The sequence below is a fragment of the Brassica rapa genome, chromosome A09 (genome assembly GCF_000309985.2).
Source record: "Brassica rapa cultivar Chiifu-401-42 chromosome A09, CAAS_Brap_v3.01, whole genome shotgun sequence".
In the NCBI taxonomy this organism is placed as follows: Eukaryota; Viridiplantae; Streptophyta; class Magnoliopsida; order Brassicales; family Brassicaceae; genus Brassica; species Brassica rapa.
Genome location: NC_024803.2, coordinates 163,878 through 181,681, shown reverse-complemented (window position 1 = coordinate 181,681; position 17,804 = coordinate 163,878). Strand labels below are relative to the sequence as shown.

Here is a 17,804-nt window from a genome sequence, read left to right as displayed (position 1 = left end):
GACAACAAAGGTTCCAAACCTCTTTGAACTTCATCATATTTTTATTACATGATTCAAATATGTATTAAAACAGTATTCTCATTTTTTTGAATTTTTCTCAAAATCTATGTGTAACCCCCAACGAAAATAGTGAGTTTTCGGTAAATGCTCTATATATGAAGCCTAAAATCTTTTAATTCGGTTTAAAATTTATAACCACATTATACATTTGTATTAATTTATGATAAACTCATTTTCATGGTACATGGACATCTGTTCTAATTTTTTATCAATTAATTTGCAAAATGAAATACTCCCTAAATCATTAGACGAACCACTATAAAATTGCTATTCCCTAGAGAAACGGAGACAACAAAGGTTCCAAACCTCTTTGAACTTCATCATATTTTATTACATGATTCAAATATGTATTAAAACAGTATTCTCAATTTTTTTGAATTTTTCTCAAAATCTATGTGTACCCCCCAACGAAAATAGTGAGTTTTCGGTAAATGCTCTATATATGAAGCCTAAAATCTTTTAATTCGGTTTAAAATTTATAACCACATTATACATTTGTATTAATTTATGATAAACTCATTTTCATGGTACATGGACATCGTTCTAATTTTTTATCAATTAATTTAGCAAAACTGCAAATACTCCCTAAATCATTAGACTAACCACTATAAAATTGCTATTCCCTAGAGAAACGGAGACAACAAAGGTTCCAAACCTCTTTGAACTTCATCATATTTTATTACATGATTCAAATATGTATTAAAACAGTATTTTCAATTTTTTGAGTTTTTTTTGAAAATCTATGTGTTAACCCATACGAAAATAATGAGTTTTCGGTAAATGCTCTATATATGATGCCTATAATCTTTTAATTTGTTTTAAAATTTATAACCACATTATACATTTGTATTAATTTATGATAAACTCCTTTTCATGGTACATGGAAATCGTTCTAATTTTTTATCAATTAATTTAGCAAAACTGCAAATACTCTCTAAATCATTAGACTAACCACTATAAAATTGTTATTCCCTAGAGAAAAGGAGACAACAAAGGTTCCAAACCTCTTTGAACTTCATCATATTTTATTACATGATTCAAATATGTATTAAAACAGTATTTTCAGTTTTTTTGAGTTTTTCTCAAAATCTATGTGTTAACTCGTACGAAAATAGTGAGTTTTCGGTAAATGATCTATATATGAAGCCTATAATCTTTAAATTTGTTTTAAAATTTAAAACCACATTATACCTTTGTATTAATGTATGATAAACTTCTTTTCATGGTACATGGACATCATTCTAATTTTTTATCCATTAATTTAGCAAAACTGCAAATACTCCCTAAATCATTGGACTAACCACTATAAAATTGCTATTCCCAAGAGAAACGGAGACAACAAAGGTTCCAAACCTCTTTGAACCTCATCATATTTTATTACATGATTCAAATATGTATTAAAACAGTATTTTCAATTTTTTGAGTTTTTTTTGAAAATCTATGTAACCCATACGAAAATAGTGAGTTTTCGGTAAATGTTCTATATATGATGCCTATAATCTTTAAATTGGTTTTAAAATTTAAAACCACATTATACATTTGTATTAATTTATGATAAACTCATTTTCATGGTACATGGACATCGTTCTAATTTTTTATCAATTAATTTAGCAAAACTGAAAATACTCCCTAAATCATTAGACTAACCACTATAAAATTGCTATTCCCTAGAGAAAAGGAGACAACAAAGGTTCCAAACCTCTTTGAACGTCATCATATTTTATTACATGATTCAAATATGTATTAAAACAGTATTTTTAATTTTTTGAGTTTTTTTTGAAAATCTATGTATTAACCCATACGAAAATAGTGAGTTTTCGGTAAATGCTCTATATATGATGCCTATAATCTTTAAATTGGTTTTAAAATTTAAAACCACATTATACCTTTGTATTAATGTATGATAAACTTCTTTTCATGGTACATGGACATCATTCTAATTTTTTATCCATTAATTTAGCAAAACTGCAAATACTCCCTAAATCATTGGACTAACCACTATAAAATTGCTATTCCCAAGAGAAACGGAGACAACAAAGGTTCCAAACCTCTTTGAAATTCATCATATGTTATTACATGATTCAACTATGCATTAAAACAGTATTGTCAAATTTTTTGAATTTTTCTCAAAATCTATGAGTATCCCCCTACGCAAAATAATGAGTTTTCTGTAAATACTCTATATATGAAGCATATAATCTTTTAATTCATTTTAAAATTTAAAACCACATTATACCTTTGTATTAATGTATGATAAACTTGTTTTCATGGTACATGGACATCGTTCTAATTTTTTATCTATTAATTTAGCAAAACTGCAAATACTTAATAAATCATTGGACTAACCACTATAAAATTGCTATTCCCAAGAGAAACAGAGACAACAAAGGTTCCAAACCTCTTTGAACTTCATCATATTTTATTACATGATTCAAATATGTATTAAAAAGTATTATCAAATTTTTTGAATTTTTCTCAAAATCTATGTGTAATGCATTAAAACAAAATTTTCATATTTTCGAATTTTTTTCAAACTTTATGGGTTAACCCATACGAAAATATTGATTTTTTTGTTAAATGTTTTATATACTGAAGCCTATGATCTTTAGTGTTGTTTTAAAATTTCTAAACACATTCTACATTTGTATTCATTTATATTAAACTCTATATCATGGTACATTGACATCGTTTTAATTTTTTGTCAATTAATTTAGTAAAACTTCATAATACTCTCTAAATTGTTGGATTAACCACTATAAAATCGTTATTTTCAGAGAAACATAGACAACAAAAGTTCCAAACTTCTTTGACATTCATCCTATGTTAGTGAAGGATGCAACTATGCATTAAAACAAAATTTTCATATTTTTGAATTTTCAACAAAAGTTTCGAACCCCTACGATAATATTGATTTTTTGGTAAATGTTTTATATACCGAAGCTTATGATCTTTAGTGTTGTTTTAAAATTTCCAAACACATTCTACATTTGTATTCATTTATATTAAACTCTATTTCATGGTACATTGACATCGTTTTAATTTTTTGTCAATTAATTTAGTAAAACTTCATAATACTCCCTAAATTGGTGATTAACCAATATAAAATCGCTATTTTCTAGAGAAACATATACAACAAAAGTTCCAAACCTCTTTGACATTCATCATATGTTAGTGAAGGATGCAAAAATGCATTAAATTAAAATTTTCATATTTTTGAATTTTTTCTCAAAATCTATTTGTTAACCCCCCTACAAAAATATTGATTTTTTCGTAAATGTTTTATATACTGAAGCCTATGATTTTTAGTGTTGTTTTAAAATTTCTAAACGCATTCTACATTTGTATTAATGTATATTAAACTCTCTTTCATGGTACATTGACATCATTTTATTTATGAAAATTAATTTAGTAAAACTTAATAATACTCCATAAATTGGTGGACTAACCACTATAAAATTGCTATTTTCTAGAGAAATAGAGACACCAAAAAATCCAAACCTCTTTGACCTTCATCATATGTTAGTGAAGGATGAAACTATGCATTAAAACAAAATTTTCATATTTTTGAATTTCTTTCAAAATTTATGGGTTAACCCTTACAAAAATATTGAGTTTTTCTGTAAATGTTCTATATAAGTCTATGATCTTTAGTGTTGTTTTAAAATTTCTAAAAACATTCTACATTTGTATTAATGTATATTAAACTCTCTTTAATGGTACATTGACATCGTTTAATTTTTTTTAAATTAATTTTGTAAAACTTAATAATACTCCATAAATTGGTGGACTAACCACTATAAAATCGCTATTTTCTAGAGAAACGGAGACGAAAAAAGTTCCAAAGCTCTTTGACCTTCATCATATGTTAGTGACGGATGCAACTATGCATTAAAACAAAATTTTCAAATTTTTTCTCAAAATCTATGTGTTAACCCCTACGAAAATATTGAGTTTTTCGGTAAATGTTCTATATAAGCCTATGATCTTTAGTGTTGTTTTAAATTTTTAAACACATTCTACATTTGTATTAATTTATATTAAACTCTCTTTCATGGTACATTGATATCGTTTTAATTTTTTTTAATTAATTTAGTAAAACATAATAATACTCCGTTAATTGGTGGACTAACCATTATAAAATCACTACTTTCTAGAGAAATGGAGACACCAAAAGTTCCAAACCTCTTTGACCTTCATCATATGTTAGTGAGGGATGAAACTATCCACTAAAACAAAATTTTCATTTTTTTGAATTTTTTTCTCAAAATCTATGGGTTAACCCCTACGAAAATATTGATTTTTTGGTAAATGTTATATATACTGAAGCCAATGATATTTAGTGTTGTTTTAAAATTTCTAAACACATTCTACATTTGTATTAATGTATATTAAACTCTCTTTCAAAAATATTTTTGCATTTTTCTCAAAATTTATGGGTTACCCCCTACAAAAATATTGAGTTTTTTGGTAAATGTTCTATATAAGCCCATGATCTTTAGTGTTTTTTAAAAATTTTAAACACATTCTACATTTGTATTAATATATATTAAACTCTCTTTCATGGTACATTGACATCGTTTTATTTTTTTTAATTAATTTAGTAAAACTTAAAAATACTCCATAAATTGGGGGACTAACCACTATAAAATCGTTAATTTCTAGAGAAACAAAGACAAAAAAAGTTTCAAAGCTCTTTGACCTTCATCATATGTTAGTGAAGGATGCAACTATGCATTAAAACAAAATTTTCATATTTTTGAATTTTTTTTCAAAATCTATGGGTTAACCCCTACGAAAATATTGAGTTTTTGGGTAAATGTTCTATATAAAAGCCTATGATCTTTAGTGTTGTTTTAAAATTTCTAAACACATCCTACATTTGTATAAATGTATATTAAACTCTCTTTCATGGTACATGGACATCGTTTTAATTTTTTGTCAATTAATTTAGTAAAACTTCATAATACTCCCTAAATTGGTGGATTAACCACTATAAAATTGCTATTTTCTAGAGAAACAGAGACAACAAAAGTTCTAAACCTCTTTGAAATTCATACTATGTTAGTGAAGGATGCAACTATACATTAAAAGAAAATTTTCATATTTATGAATTTTTCTCAAAATTTATGTGTTTACCTCTACGAAAATATTGAGTTTTCGGTAAATGTTCTATATACTGAAACCTATGATCTTTAGTGTTGTTTTAAAATTTCTAAACACATTTTAAATTTGTATTTATGTATATTAAACTCTCTTTCATGGTACATTGACATCATTATAATTTTTTGTCAATTAATTTAGTAAAACTTAATAATACTCTATAAATTGGTGGACTAACAACTATAAAATCGCTATTTTCTAGAGACACCGAGACACCAAAAGTTACAAACCTCTTTGACCTTCATCATATGTTAGTGAAAGATGAAACAATGCATTAAAACAAAATCTATGGGTCCCTACGAAAAAATTGATTTTTTTTTGTAAATGTTCTATATCTTGAAGCCTATGATCTTTAGTGTTGTTTTAAAATTTCTAAACACATTCTACATTTGTATTAATGTATTAAACTCTCTTTCAAGGAACATGGACATTGTTTTAATTTTTTATCAATTAATTTTGTAAAACTTCATAATACTCCCTAAATTGGTGGACAAACCACTATAAAATCGTTATTTTCTAGAGAAACAAAGATAAAAAGTTACAATGCTCTTTGACCTTCATTATATGTTAGTGAAGGATGCAACTATGCATTAAAACGAAATTTTCATATTTTTGAATTTTTTTCAAAATCTATGGGTTAACCCCTACGAAAATATTTTGTTTTCCGGTAAATGTTCTATATAAGCCTATGATCTTTAGTGTTGTTTTAAAATTTCTAAACACATTCTACATTTGTATTAATATATATTAAACTCTCTTTCATGGTACATTGACATCGTTTTATTTTTTTTAAATTAATTTAGTAAAACTTAATAATACTCCATAAATTGGTAGACTAACCACAATAAAATCGCTATTTTCTAGAGAAACGGAGACACCAAAAAAATCCAAACCTCTTCGACCTTTATCATATGTTAGTGAAGGATGCAACTATGCATTGAAACAAAATTTTAATATTTTTGAATTTTTTCTCAAAAGCTATGTGTCCCTACGAAAATATTGAGTTTTTCGGTAAATGTTCTATATAAGCCAATGATCTTTAGTGTTGTTTTAAAATTTCTAAACATATTATACATTTGTATTAATGTATATTAAACTCTCTTTCATGGTATATTGATATCGTTTTAATTTTTTTTAATTAATTTAGTAAAACTTAATAATACTCCATAAATTGGTGGACTAACCACTATAAAATCGCTATTTTCTAGAGAAACGGAGACAAAAAAAGTTCAAAATCTCTTTGACCTTCATCATATGTTACTGAAGGATGAAACTATGCATTAAAACAAAATTTTCATATTTTTGAATTTTTTTCTCAAAATCTATGGGTTAACCCTTACGAAAATATTTATTTTTTGGTAAATGTTCTATATACTGTAGCCAATGATCTTTTGTGTTGTTTTAAAATTTCTAAACACATTTTACATTTGTATAAATGTATATTAAACTCTCTTTCATGGTACATGGACATCGTTTTAATTTTTTTGTCAATTAATTTAGTAAAACTTCATAATACTCCATAAATTGGTGGATTAACCACTATAAAATCACTATTTTCTAGAGAAACAGAGACAACAAAAGTTTCAATCCTCTTTGACATTTATCCTATGTTAGTGAAGGATGCAACTATACATTAAAAGAAAATTTTCATATTTTTGAATTTTTTTCTCAAAATTTATGGGTTAACCCTTACGAAAATATTGATTTTTTGGTAAATGTTCTATATACTGTAGCCAATGATCTTTAGTGTTGTTTTAAAATTTCTAAACACATTTTAAATTTGTATTAATGTATATTAAACTCTCTTTCATGGTACATTGACATCATTATAATTTTTTGTCAATTAATTTAGTAAAACTTAATAATACTCCATAAATTAGTGGACTAACAACTATAAAATTGTTATTTTCTAGGGAAACCGAGACACCAAAAGTTCCAAACCTCTTTTACTTTCATCATATGTTAATGAAAGATGAAACTATGCATTAAAATAAAATTTTCATATTTTTGAATTTTTCCTCAAAATCTATGGGTCCCTACGAAAACATTGATTTTTTTGTAAATGTTCTATATCTTGAAGCCTATGATGTTTAGTGTTGTTATAAAATTTCTAAACACATTCTACATTTGTATTAATGTATTAAACTCTCTTTCAAGGAACATGAACATCGTTTTAATTTTTTCTCAATTAATTTTGTAAAACTTCATAATACTCCCTAAATTGGTGGACTAACCACTATAAAATTGCTATTCTCTAGGAAACAAAGACAAAAAAAAAGTTGAAAATCTCTTTGACCTTCATCATATGTTAGTGAATAATGCAAATATGCATTAAACAAAATTTTCATATTTTTTGAATTTTTCTCAAAATTTATGGGTTAACCCCTACGAAAATATTGAGTTTTTTGGTAAATGTTCTATGTAAGCCTATGATCTTTAGTGTTGTTTTAAAATTTGTAAACACATTCTACATTTGTATTAATGTATAAAAAACTCTCTTTCATGGTACATTGATATCGTTTTAATTTTTTTAATTAATTTAGTAAAACTTAATAATACTCCATAAATTGGTGGACTAACCACTATAAAATCGTTATTTTCCAGAGAAACAAAGACAAAAAGTTACAATGCTCTTTGACCTTCTTTGTATGTTTGTGAAGGATGCAACTATGCATTAAAACAAAATTTTCGTATTTTTGAATTTTTTTCAAAATCTATGGGTTAACCCCTACGAAAATATTGAGTTTTTCGGTAAATGTTCTATATAAGCCTATGATCTTTAGTGTTGTTTGAAAATTTCTAAACACATTCTACATTTTAAACACATTCTACATTTGTATTAATGTATATTAAACTCTCTTTCATGGTACATTGACATCGTTTTATTTTTTTAAAATTAATTTAGTAAAACTTAATAATACTCCATAAATTGGTAAACTAACCACTATAAAATCGCTATTTTCTAGAAAAACGGAAAAACCAAAAAATCCAAACCTCTTTGACCTTCATCATATGTTACTGAAGGATGAAACTATGCATTAAACAAAATTTTCATATTTTTGAATTTGTTTCAAAATCTATGGGTTAACCCCTACGAAAATATTGAGTTTTTCGGTAAATGTTCTCTATAAGCCTATGATCTTTAGTGTTGTTTTAAAATTTCTAAACACATTCTACATTTGTATTAATGTATATTAAACTCTCTTTCATGGTACATTAACATCGTTTTATTTTTTTAAAATTAATTTTGTAAAACTTAATAATACTCCATAAATTGGTGGACTAACCACTATAAAATCGCTATTTTTTTGAGAAACGGAGACGACAAAAGTTCCAAAGCTCTTTGACCTTCATCATATGTTAGTGAAGGATTAAACTATGCATTAAAACAAAATTTTCATATTTTTGAATTTTTTTCAAAATCTATGGGTTAACCCCCTACGAAAATATTGAGTTTTTGGTAAATGTTCTATATAAGCCTATGATCTTTAGTGTTGTTTTAAAATTTCTAAACACATTCTACATTTGTATTAATGTATATTAAACTCTCTTTCATGGTACATTGACATCGTTTTATTTTTTTAAAATTAATAATACTCCATAAATTGGTTGACTAACCACTATAAAATCGCTATTTTCTAGAGAAACGGAGACACCAAAAGTTCCAAACCTCTTTGACCTTCATCATATGTTAGTGAAGGATGAAACTATGCATTAAAAGAAAATTTTCATATTTTTGAATTTTTCTCAAAATTTATGTGTTTACCTCTACGAAAATATTGAGTTTTTCGGTAAATGTTCTATATACTGATGCCTATGATCTTTAGTGTTGTTTTAAAATTTCTAAACACATTCTAAATTTGTATTAATGTATATTAAACTCTCTTTCATGGTACATTGACATCGTTATAATTTTTTGTCAATTAATTTAGTAAAACTTAATAATACTCCATAAATTGGTGGACTAACAACTATAAAATCGTTATTTTCTACAGAAACCGAGACACCAAAAGTTTCATACCTCTTTGACCTTCATTATATGTTAGTGAAAGATGAAACTATGCATTAAAAAAAATTTCATATTTTTAAATTTTTTTTTGTCAAAATCTATGGGTCCCTATGTAAATATTGATTTTTTTTGTAAATGTTCTATATTTTGAAGCCTATGATCTTTAGTGTTGTTTTAAAATTTCTAAACACATTCTACATTTGTATTAATGTATCAAACTCTCTTTCAAGGAACATGGACATCGTTTTAATTTTTTGTCAATTAATTTTGTAAAACTTCATAATACACCCTAAATTGATGGACTAACCACTGTAAAATTGTTATTCTCTAGGAAACAAGGACAAAAAAAAGTCCAAAATTTCTTTGACCTTCATCACATGTTAGTGAAAGATGCAACTATGCATTAAAACATAATTTTCATATTTTTGAAATTTTCTCAAAATCTATGGGTTAACTCCCTACGAAAATATTGAGTTTTTCGGTAAATGTTCTATATAAGCCTATGATCTTTAGTGTTGTTTTAAAATTTCTAAACACATTCTACATTTGTAAAAATATATATTAAAATCTCTTTCATGGTACATTGACATCGTTTTAATTTTTTTTAATTAATTTAGTAAAACTTAATAATACTCTATAAGTTGGTGGACTAACAACTATAAAATCGTTATTTTCTAGAGAAACAAAGACAAAAAAGTTACAAAGCTCTTTGACCTTCATCATATGTTAGTGAAGGATGCAACTATGCATAAAAACAAAATTTTCATATTTTTGAATTTTTCTCAAAATCTATGGGTTAACCCCTACGAAAATATTGAGTTTTTTTTGGTAAATGTTCTATATAAGCCTATGATCTTTAGTGTTATTTTAAAATTTCTAAACACATTCTACATTTGTATTAATGTATATTAAACTCTCTTTCATGGTACATTGACATCGTTTTAATGTTTTTAATTAATTTATTAAAACTTAATAATACTCCATAAATTAGTGGACTAACTACTATAAAATCGTTATTTTGTAGAGACACAAAGACAAAAAAGTTACAAAGCTCTTTGACCTTCATCATATGTTAGTGAATGATGCAACTATGCATTAAAACAAAATTTTCATTTTTTTGAATTTTTTTCAAAATCTATGGGTTAACAACCCCTACGAAAATATTGAATTTTCGGTAAATGTTCTATATAAGCCTATGATCTTTAGTGTTGTTTTAAAATTTCTAAACACATTCTACATTTGTATTGATGTATATTAAACTCTCTTTCATGGTACATTGACATCGTTTTAGTTTTTTAAAATTAATTACGTAAAACTTAATAATACTCCATAAATTGGTGGACTAACCACTATAAAATCGCTATTTTCTAGAGAAACGGAAACACCAAAAATCCAGACCTCTTTGACCTTTATCATATGTTAGTGAAGGATGAAACTATGCATTAAAACAAAATTTTCATATTTTTAAATTTTTTATCAAAATCTATGGGTTAACCCCTACGAAAATATTGATTTTTTGTAAATATTCTATATACTGAAGCTTATGATCTTTAGTGTTGTTTTAAAATTTCTAAACACATTCTACATTTGTATTAATGTATATTAAACTCTCTTTCATGGTACATGGACATCGTTTTAATTTTTTGTCAATTAATTTAGTAAAATTTCATAATACTTCATAAATTGGTAGAATAACCACTATAAAATTGTTATTCTCTTGGAAAACGAAAACAACAAAGGTTCGAAACCTCTTTTACCTTCATCATATGTTAGTAAATGATGCAAATATGCATTAAAACAGACTTTTCAAATTTTTGATTTTTTCTCAAAAAATTTATGTGTTAACCCCCTACGAAAATATTTAATAGTTTGGTAAATGTTCTATATATGGAAGCCTATGATCTTTAGTGTTGTTTTAAAATTTCTAAACACATTCTACATTTGTATTAATTTATATTAAACTCTCTTTCATGGTACATGGACATCGTTTTAATTTTTTTTCAATTAATTTAGTAAAACTTCATAATACTCCCTAAATTAGTGGACTAACCACTATAAAATCGCTATTTTCTAGAGAAACAGAGACAACAAAAGTTTCAAACCTCTTTGACCTTCATCATATGTTAGTGAAGGTTGCAACTATTCATTATAACAAAATTTTCATATTTATGAATTTTTTTCTCAAAATCTATGTGTCAACCCCCCTACGAAAATATTGATTTTTTGGTAAATATTTTATATACTGAAACCTATGATCTTTAGTGTTGTTTTAAAATTTCTAAACACATTCTACATTTGTATTAATGTATATTAAACTCTCTTTCATGGTAAATTGACATCGTTTTATTTTTAAAAAAATTAATTTAGTAAAACTTAATAATACTCCATAAATTGGTGGACTAACCACTATAAAATCGCTATTTTCTAAAGAAACGGAGACACCAAAAAATCCTAACCTCTTTGACCTTCATCATATGTTAGTGAAAGATGAAATTATGCATTAAAACACAATTTTCATATTTTTGAATTTTTTCTCAAAATCTTTGGGTCCCTACGAAAATATTGATTTTTTTGTAAATGTTCTATATCTTGAAGCCTATGATCTTTAGTGTTGTTTTAAAATTTCTAAACACATTCTACATTTGTATTAATGTATATTAAACTCTCTTTCATGGTACATGGACATCGTTTTAATTTTATTGTCAATTAATTTAGTAAAATTTCATAATACTCCGTAAATTAGTGGACTAACCACTATAAAATTGATGTTCTCTTGGAAAATGGAAACAACAAAGGTTCGAAACCTCTTTTACCTTCATCATATGTTAGTAAATGATGCAACTATGCACTAAAACAGAATTTTCATATTTTTGATTTTTTCTTCAAATTTATGCGTTAACCCCTATGAAAATATTTAATATTTTGGTAAATGTTCTCTATACTGAAGCCTATGATCTTTAGTATTGTTTTAAAATGTCTATACACATTGTACATGTGTATTAATATATATTAAAGTCTCTTTCATGGTACATTGACATCTTTTTAATTTTTTTGTCAATTAATTTTGTAAAACTTAATAATACTCTATAACTTGGTGGACTAACCACTATAAAATCGTTATTTTCTAGAGAAACGGAGACAACTAAAGTTCCAAACCTCTTTGACCTTCATCATATGTTACTGAAGGATGAAACTATGTATTAAAACAAAAATTTTATATTTTTGAATTTTTTCTCAAAATCTATGTGTTAACCCCTACGAAAATATTGAATTTTTTGGTAAATGTTTTATATACTGAAAAGCCTATGATCTTTGGTGTTGTTTTAAAATTTTTAAATACATTCTACATTTGTATTAATGTATATTAAACTATCTTTCATGGTACATGGACATCGTTTAAATTTTTTGTCAATTAATTTAGTAAAACTTCATAATAATCCCTAAATTGGTGGACTAACCACTATAAAATCGCTATTCTCTAGGAAAACAGAAACAACAAAGGTTCCAAACCTCTTTGACCTTCATCATATGTTAGTAAAGGATGCAACTATACATTAAAACATAATTTTCATATTTTTGAATTTTTTCAAAATCTATGTGTTTATCCCTACGAGAATATTTATTTTTTTTGGTAAATGTTCTATATACTGAAGTCTATGATATTTACTGTTGTTTTAAAATCTCTAAACACATTCTACATTTGTATTAATGTATATTAAACTCTCTTTCATGGTACATGGACATCGTTTTAATTTTTTGCCAATTAATTTAGTAAAACTTCATAATACTCCATAAATTGGTGGACTAACCACTATAAAATCGCTATTTTCTAGAGAAACAGGGACAACAAAAGTTCCAAACCTCATTGACCTTTATCATATGTTAGCGAAGGATGCAACTATCCATTAAAACAGTATTTTCATATTTTTGAATTTTTCTCAAAATATATGTGTTAACGAAAATATTGAGTTTTTCGGTAAATGTTATATATACTGAAGCCTATGATCTTTAGTGTTATTTTAAATTTTCTAAAATGTAACCGAATTAGAAATGGTTTGTATATGGTTTGGGTTTGAAACCGAAAAACAAAAAAAATGGAAATCTCGAGTTTAATCTGTAAAAACCGAAAAAAATATTTGGGTAATTCGGGTTTTAAAAATAATTTTCGATTTGTAAATTATATTTTTATATAGTTATTTTTAAAACTAAAATAATGTAATATTTTTATTATATTTAAGATATTCGGGTATTTGGTTCTCGGTTCGTTTTGGTTTGGGCTTTTTCTAGTTTAGGAAAATAGGAACAGTTCGGATTTTTGTAAATTTCAGTCAAGTTTCGTTTTTTTGGGTTCTGGTTCCAGGAAATATGTCCTGGACTAACCAAAACTTCTGCATGCAGTCCCAGGGACCATATAGGTCAACTTAAACCAGACAATCAGAGCCAAGGGAAAAGAAGTCATGAGGTGACTGAGGTCAACCAGTGCTCAACATAACATCATCGGTTGCGAATCTCTGTCCATATACTCGATCTCTTTTTCTATTAGTTCAACAATTTTGGAGCTTAGTATTATGAAAATTGTTGGTTTATGCAGCGCATGATTATTCAGTTCAACTTTTAATTTTTCCTTGCAGACGTATATATATGAGAATAATTGTTGCATGTGGTTTCGAGTTTGAGATAAGGTCGACTGTACGTAGGAATTTTATATGTGATGTATAAATGCTCAACAATCTCGAATCTTTATATAGCGTTAACTCCACGATGAATTAATGTTTTTGTTCGATTCGAACAAATGTTGGGGGCCAAAACGGAGACATCAGACTAATGCTCGGCTCTTGTTTGGTAATGTGTGTGTATATATATAGCGATTTGATTTTGCATTCTCAAATAACGCCTCTCCACAGAAAAATAAACAAATTTAAGCTCATATCATTTTGCAGCTTGTTAACATGTCACGACCAATACCCATTGAAAGTAAAAACAACATTTTTTTTTTTTTTGATCAAATAAAGTAAAAACAACATAATTTTCAGTATATATATATATATATCTGTTATTATCATGATCAGTTGCAGGTTTCAATCTTTTCTTTCTCCCTTTTCACAGTGATGGTGCAAGAGTTCAAGAAGAATCACACAAATTCTCACTTGTTCAAGATAGACAATTTCTCTCTACTCACAAAGTATGAGATTGATTGTATCGAATCTTCTGTTTTTGATCTCTGTGGTCGCAAATGGTATAGAGCTTTATTTTTGACAAGTTTTAACATACAAACGCTAATTAAATTATATATAATTAATAAGCTCGATCATTTTTATTTATTTATTTTTCCGGTCAAACTAACCATCATTTTTCTTATTCATGTTTGTATGAAAACAGGAAAATCCTTGTGAATTATGACGAGGATGAAGAACATGTCTCCATTTTCTTCGAGAATCAAGATCCACTAGATGTTGAGCTCGAGTATCAGGTCTATGTCGTAAGTCAGCTAAAGGCAGTATGGTACCCCAAAGCCAATGGTCTCTTTCTCATCTCTCTCCATCTCTTTTTTATATATAAGGTTTGATGTAACATGTGTTATATGCGTGCATGCAGTAAAATGGGACTTTAGTGCATCATCAAAACCAATAGCAAAAGGGATTACAAATTTGATGTCACTGGATGATCTTAAGAGCAAAGGGTTCCTTATTGAAGATTGTTGTATGTTTGGTGCCAGTCTTCCTGATCAGAAAACTGAGAGACCTGGAACAGCTGAATGTTTTAGCTTAATTGAGAAGCCTCTCAATAACAAAGTCACTTGGATGATGACCAAGTTCTCCTCTTTCGACGCTGAAAAGGCTCATCAGTCCAATGAGTTCATCGTTGGAAACCGCAAATGGTGATGCTCAATTCATAAAACATTTTTTTAGTTATAGTTATAAATTGCATCACACTTTTATAAATAATTTCATGTATATATATGTTGCGTGTGAGTGTTTGAGTAGGAGAATTGAAGTTCATCCAAGGGGACATGAGGAAGCAAAAGGCGAATCATGCTCTGTGTATCTAGTGGGAGAAGGATATATCAACAATGCACCAAAGACAAAAACTTTTGCCAAGTCTAAGCTACGAGCATTGGATCAAGTTAATCGGAATCATCTTGAGGCAACCGGTATGGTTACTAAGAGAAATCTTTTGAAGTTATAAGCTAATTTTTAAAACATTTCTAACATTCATTTCTCTTGGTAGATTCTTATTGGGTTGATGAAGAATATGATGACACTAATGGTTTTATGGAGTTCATGCCACTGTCGAAACTTTGTGAACCTTATTTGGTGAAGGATAAGTTTTACGTGGGAGTTGAGTTTGAAGTCATTTCTGTGGCTAAATATGTTTAAGCTATATGTATGAACATCTTCCTATGCATGTGTGAAGGACCGAACACTAAAATAAAATACGAAATAATGTAATAAGTCAAATGCTGGAGAATATGGTTATGTAGCGACACAGCCTGATGAGGACCTGGAGGTGCATATATAGTTGTCAAACTCATATATCTCTTTTTCTCTCTTTTTTTTTGTAATTTTATGAATAAAAAGGAAGAAACAATCTGCTTGCTTTGTAGATTTGCTTCCAAGTTTATAAATATAAATAATACACTTTATGTCACAAAGTTCACTTGCAAATAGCAATAGTCAATTTTCTTGTTGTTGTGTGGTTCTTAGTATTCAAACTCAAATTAGCAAAAACTAACTTTGGTTTTATTATTTGTCTTCAGCTAAAACTGTAAGATCATGAAGTTGTTATCACAACTATTTATAATGATGATCGTTGTTTTAGGATCAAAGAGATAAAAGCATGGTAAACATGAAAATCTATGTCAAGCATCATATTAGAGGAAAAAATATCTTGTATTTGTTGGACCTGGATAAATCTGATTCATTGATTGTGTTTTATGCTTGCTTATCAAGAATCTAATCCAAAATTAATTTGACTCCATAGTTTATGGGGGTGAGAATAACTTGATGACATGCATGCGTGCATGAATTCTGAAGGAACTTCTTTAAAAGCCCTCATACATAACATGAGACAAGAAGAAACACACCCTACACTACTCACAAACAAGTCTTAACACTCATAATCATTGGCAACATCACTCACTCCCAACTCATCTTCATATTTTGTTCCAACCCCTCTTGAACAATGCTTCTCGAGCAGAGATCATTGTCTCCCGCAAACAACGCGTTTCGTTGGAGATAATATCAAACCTTTCTGGAATTTCAATCACTGATCGCTTCAGTAACTCCGCCATCAACATATTAGGAGCTAGCTTTTTTTGGACCTCTGCGTAAAGCTTCTCCGCACCAGATTCAACAGCCTGAATATCTTTTATACCCGTGAATTTATCTGAAAACAACGTGTTCTTGATCTCCCGATTGATCATGTTCTGAAGTTCCATGAATGCTTGTTCCCATGGAACCTCCTCCATCTCCTTTGGAATGGTTAGATACAATATATTCTTGGAAGAACCAGAGAACGCTGCAGCAAACACGCTGCATATGTATAAGGTCTTGACCATTACACCATATAGAGCTCGCATGAAGACTTTTACTTTTTCAGATTGTTTCTTCTTGTAGAGACGATGATAACGATTCATGGATTCAACAAGACTACTCAAAACCTCACCGCAGTTTTCGATACTAGGGTTCTTGGAAGCCATGAGCTGCCTCCAACAGTTGAACTGCGATAGAGAAAATTCCTCAGCATTACTAAAAGCAAGCTTGAGTAACAAGTTTACGTGGTTGATACGGTCCAGCTCTAAGATGAAGGCGTCGCAGAGTTGAAGCAGCTTCGAGCTAATGTCGGAGTACGCATACATCAAACTTTCTTCCGTGTGGGATACAAGAAGGTTTAGATCGGTCACGAGTGTCTTGATACTCTGGTGTGTCTCACAAAGAGAGCGCATTGCTTGAATCATCCAAGAAACAGTGAGAAAAGCATTCTTATCATCATCCTTTAGTATAAGTTTTGTAATCGATAGCCTCAAACTTGTCTCGAAGTTATTCAGTAGAGAGAGAAGAGGTGGGGATATGCATGCATTGTTCTTCTTTGGAAACTGAGCCTTCAATGGGTTTACACAGCTAAAGAAACACCTCATATTAACTGAAAGTGGAGACAAGAGTTTAGAAGCAAAATAACTAATGATAGGGAACGGAGATGAAACTAAATACAATTTAGCAAACCCTCTTGCTTGCAGAGAGTATATATATGTGTCCTGTGTTGGAGGTGGGTTCTTCCCAAAATCCGGTTCAGGATCTGGTGGTACCCATCGTCATAAAATTTATGAAGATCTAATCCATTTGCATTGGTCAAGGTCTTGGTCAATAGTTTTGATAGTCATTTAGAAGATAATTTATTTCCGTTTTATAACAATTAATTGTATTATCTCTAGATTCTCTACCTAGAAATCTATACAATATAAAAATTAACTAATTTTTGGAGGTTCCTAATCCATGCCAACTTAGCTATTTTATTTCACATGAAATACATAACCCAAAAAAATATCTGATAAACAAAACGTCGCCTCTTAATAAAA

At 28.1% G+C, this 17,804-nt stretch overlaps 2 protein-coding genes and 2 long non-coding RNA genes across 4 annotated transcripts; 2 read left to right on the top strand and 2 right to left on the bottom strand.

Annotated features, from left to right (window-relative positions):
• Positions 1 to 5,886: 5,886 nt before the first annotated feature.
• On the bottom strand, positions 5,887 to 6,601 carry LOC117128389. The gene is made up of 2 exons (XR_004451688.1): positions 6,466 to 6,601; positions 5,887 to 6,122 (listed from the first exon to the last, which is right to left on the bottom strand). It is a non-coding gene; the product is annotated as an uncharacterized LOC117128389 (long non-coding RNA).
• A 2,343-nt stretch (positions 6,602 to 8,944) lies between these two features.
• LOC117128198 lies at positions 8,945 to 9,567 on the top strand. The gene is made up of 2 exons (XR_004451419.1): positions 8,945 to 9,112; positions 9,460 to 9,567. It is a non-coding gene; the product is annotated as an uncharacterized LOC117128198 (long non-coding RNA).
• Positions 9,568 to 14,056: 4,489 nt separating this feature from the next.
• On the top strand, positions 14,057 to 15,834 carry LOC103836896. Its single transcript, XM_009113207.2, has 6 exons — positions 14,057 to 14,203; positions 14,336 to 14,465; positions 14,609 to 14,748; positions 14,825 to 15,107; positions 15,214 to 15,380; positions 15,458 to 15,834. The coding sequence occupies exons 1-6, from the start codon at positions 14,179 to 14,181 to the stop codon at positions 15,604 to 15,606; spliced, it is 894 nt and encodes a 297-aa protein (XP_009111455.1). The 5' UTR covers positions 14,057 to 14,178; the 3' UTR covers positions 15,607 to 15,834.
• LOC103836895 (protein BPS1, chloroplastic) lies at positions 15,674 to 17,649 on the bottom strand. The gene has a single exon (XM_033278532.1). The coding sequence runs from the start codon at positions 17,364 to 17,366 to the stop codon at positions 16,383 to 16,385; it is 984 nt and encodes a 327-aa protein (XP_033134423.1). The 5' UTR covers positions 17,367 to 17,649; the 3' UTR covers positions 15,674 to 16,382.
• Between the last annotated feature and the right edge of the window lie 155 nt (positions 17,650 to 17,804).